The sequence below is a fragment of the Mus caroli genome, chromosome 9 (genome assembly GCF_900094665.2).
Source record: "Mus caroli chromosome 9, CAROLI_EIJ_v1.1, whole genome shotgun sequence".
Classification (NCBI taxonomy): Eukaryota; Metazoa; Chordata; class Mammalia; order Rodentia; family Muridae; genus Mus; species Mus caroli.
This window is the reverse complement of record NC_034578.1, coordinates 83,160,882-83,164,750: the sequence shown is the minus strand read 5'-3', so window position 1 is coordinate 83,164,750 and position 3,869 is coordinate 83,160,882. Positions and strand designations below refer to the sequence as shown.

Here is a 3,869-nt window from a genome sequence, read left to right as displayed (position 1 = left end):
CACTCAGTGGTTCACAACCACCCATAATGAATTGTGGACAGCTACAGTGTACTTATGTATAATAATAAATACATCTTTGGGCTGGAATGAGTGGGGCCTGAGCGAGCAGAGGTCCTGAATTCAATTCCCAGCATCCATATGTTGGCTCACAACTATCTGTACAGAACTCAAATGAAAACCAAGCAGAACCCAAACTCATGCTACCCTNTCAAAATGAGCTCCAGGGTCTNCTTTTTGAAGAGTTTTTAAGGATTTAAGCAACTGTCCTAAAATACTGATGTTTCTTGCCATATGCTAGAATAGGGACAGTTAAACACAGGTTCTCTTTCTGTCATGTAATGATTTAAGATGTGAATAAAGGCTTAGAATGTGGCAGGACCCAACTGAGGATTGCTCAAGGATATTTATCGCTTGTTTTAGGAACAGCGTCTGTTGCGGTTGCGGGTCTCCTTGCAGCTCTTCGAATAACCAAGAACAAGCTCTCTGATCAGACAGTGCTGTTCCAGGGAGCTGGAGAGGTATCTGCCCTGTGTACTGTTTACTGCATTTTAACTAACGTGCAGCTAGCTTTAGCCCAGTACTTATACCAGGTCTCAGGTGCTCTCATAGAGTTATATAGTACAGCTACAGACTGAAGAGTCGCTAAGTTTTAAGGCATCTTATGTCATTGTAGGAGACTCTGGAAATGTAAAAACATTTTCAGTTTAAAATTCAAGAGATTATCAAATGTTACCCTTGACTTTGTTATTCATGCTTAAGGCTTGATGCAGAATGAAATTTCCAATGTGTGTTGTATATGATAACCTCAGTGTATTTAAGTTAATATACCTGTCCCCCAATGTCATAGTCCAGAGTATTCATAGCCACACTCGCAGTGCAGTCCAACCTTTACATATATAACTATACATTTTTTTTTAAGGAAAGTCATTTTGAATTACAGATACATAGTACATCAAAGCTAGTCAACATTATAAGGCATTTGGCACCATTGTAAGAAAATTACATAAGACCAAATTATATACTTTGTTGAAATTATTGTTAGTACTCATTTAAAAGAAGAAAGCCAATTCACCTCCCAAACAGAAGAATAAAATGTTAAATTTTGTGAGAAAACTTTCAAATCTCTGTAGAGTTACAGAATTCAAAAATGAGAAAATACCATGGCTAGACAGTCATTTTGAGAAAAAGAAATTAAACTTAATATCCTTATAAACAAAACAAGATGTTCCATGGGTAGAAATGTGTATTCTGTGTTTTCCTTTAAACATAAGTCCTAGAACTACAGTGAATATGTTAAAGCACTCAGAATGAATTCACAGATCCACTTCCAAAGAGACTACAACCCAGCCTACCTAACAACCCTCATATGTAAGGGCCTCCTTTCTAGATTGTTCCTTGCTGCCTTTATTCTGGTAAGGCCTTCTCTATTTACAGAAGTTTCTGGTGAATGACACAGGTCAGTTCTTGATTCTCAGCAGGAAGAGCAATATTCCTGGTTTGCTGACTCACGGGCCTTGGTTTATTCCAGAAAATGTGAGGTCTGNGGCATTTCATAGATTATTACAGACNTCATCAAATTCCAAATAAGATGGTTTCTTCAATATTGGAAGAAATTGTGCTATACTCTGCCTAAATGAAGAGAGGGAGTAAATGCTGGGCAACATGTATTTCCTTTCAGTTTTTTGCTGCTAATTGGCCAAGACCCCATCCAGACAAGCAGGCTGCTTTAGTCCCGACGGTGAGCCAGGCGCTCCAGTGAGCCAGGCTGACTGGTTGATTGTGATCAGGGTGGTGCTTTCTTATTGTGCTCGCTTTGACTGTAGAGATAGGATCAGATATACTGACTTTGGGATGTCGCTAGCATATCTGTGCTCACTAGCAAACTGTATCATAGTAGTTGTGTTGTAATTAAAAGGAGTTAATGGTGGTCATTTTGCACACGCAAATNTCACAAGAATGCTTAGCTCCTTGTATGAATTAATGACTCTGATANTCAGTGGACAGAGCTGCTTTGCAATTCCTTACTAATGGACAAAATGGGGCCATGAGTAACCCTTGATAAGATATGTGAAACAAGTTTTAAAGTCTTTATTTTCATGCCTTCTTTTCAGGCTGCCTTGGGGATTGCTCACTTGGTTGTTATGGCCATGGAGAAAGAAGGTTTATCAAAGGAGAATGCTAGAAAGAAGATATGGTTGGTTGACTCAAAAGGATTAATAGTTAAGGTAAGAAAAAAAGTCACTGTGTATGCCTGTCCTAATGACTGTTCCACAGACTGCCGTTGTACCCACTGCCCCTTTAAAATGCTGTGTTGAAAGATTAGCATTTATAGGTTGGAGAGATCAGTTAGTGACGCACTGACTGTACTCAAACAAGCACCTATGTTCAGGCCCCAAAACTTAAATTTCAAAAAGCCCAGGTCAGTGGCTTAAGCTTGGAATNCAAGTACTAAGGAGGCCAAGACAGGTGGATCCCTGGAGCTCTTGGGCCAGGTAATATAACCTACTAAGTGTCTAGGTCAGTGTGAAACCTGTGTGAAACAAGGAGATGGGAGATGGTGGATAAAGAGTGCTTCCTGAAGTTGTCCTTGACCGCCATTAAACCCTTACATTATACATGCACCTGTATACCTGTGCATGTACACACACATGTGCATACATACACATATGCGCCCACACACACGCACACGCACACACACATGCACTCAAGCCTTGCCATTCAGATTTACTAATAATGCTTCTGAATAGAGAAGAAAGCTGTCTCAGGAATGCCTTCCATTTATGAGTAAAATCCCTGTGACTCTGGATCATCCANCTACTAGAACTGGTTCCGTTTTTCATGGAGGAAGTTGGATGAAGACACTGATACAGTGAACTCTGGAAAGAGCTGTCTGTTANACTCAGCCAGTTAGGAAGGAAGGAGAGAGAGGGCTGCCCGCTTACCTGCTACNTTGCCTCAGTTCTTGAAGGCTTGGAAGGGATTTTTGTGGGAGAGACTTTTCATCCATGGGCTGTTGGAATGAGCCGGTTTCCCCTTTATGGTGACAGAAAGGCCTCATCTGTGTGGTTCTTGTGAAAACTTGGTAGGGACAGGTATGTGACCTGGCAGATGTACTGCTGTTGCCGCTTTTTGTCACTTTTTTAAAAACTGCTATAAAGTCCACCTAACCCCCTTTATGTGACGATTGATCAGAGATAGCTGTGCCTTCTGCTGCACTGCATGGAAATGATCTGAATGAGACTTGGGTGTGTCCAGAGCTTTGGAAAGTTTGTACTGCCGAGCCAGTAGTCTTTACTCTAGGAAGTCTGTCCTGGAATTAGCATGTATACATTATTTACATTATTTTAGAAGTGGGGATATTATTAAGATAATATTTGCAGTAGTGATGTTTAATCATGTCTTAATTTTAATTATGGTCTTTATACTTCCAAAATATAATTGTCAAATAGATTGTGGAATAGCCATAAGTATAATAAAAATGTCTAAAACTGTTTTTAAAGAGCATTAAATAGAATATTAAATGATTCAGAATGTCAGATAAAAAGAAACTGCATATTTTATATAGTATGTGATTTAAATATATGATGTTCAAAAGTCACAGATGACAAATCTCAACTGCATTAGACTTTCCAGTGCTCTTATTNCATTGTTAATTTATGATGCTGGCATCTGAGCCCAGGACTTCACNCATCCTAGCAAACGTTGCACTACTGAGCTATATCTCTTACTCCTAAAACTAACTTTGTTTGTAGGGCCTTTCTGTATTTTCCAAGTTCTTAACAATTGTAATTCTTAAATGCCAGAAAAATGTTTAAAATATGCATAATTGATAAATTTTCTCTTAAAGGGAGAGAAAGTATATGTATAGC

General features: G+C 39.1%; 1 protein-coding gene across 1 annotated transcript in view; it reads left to right on the top strand.

Annotated features, from left to right (window-relative positions):
- Me1 (malic enzyme 1) overlaps nt 1–3,869 on the top strand; it is a 128,331-nt gene that overhangs the window by 91,449 nt on the left and 33,013 nt on the right. Inside the window, exons 6-7 of the mRNA XM_029481966.1 lie at nt 421–518; nt 2,112–2,225. Coding sequence (XP_029337826.1) covers nt 421–518; nt 2,112–2,225 — 212 coding nt within the window. The remainder of the gene's footprint in view (nt 1–420; nt 519–2,111; nt 2,226–3,869) is intronic.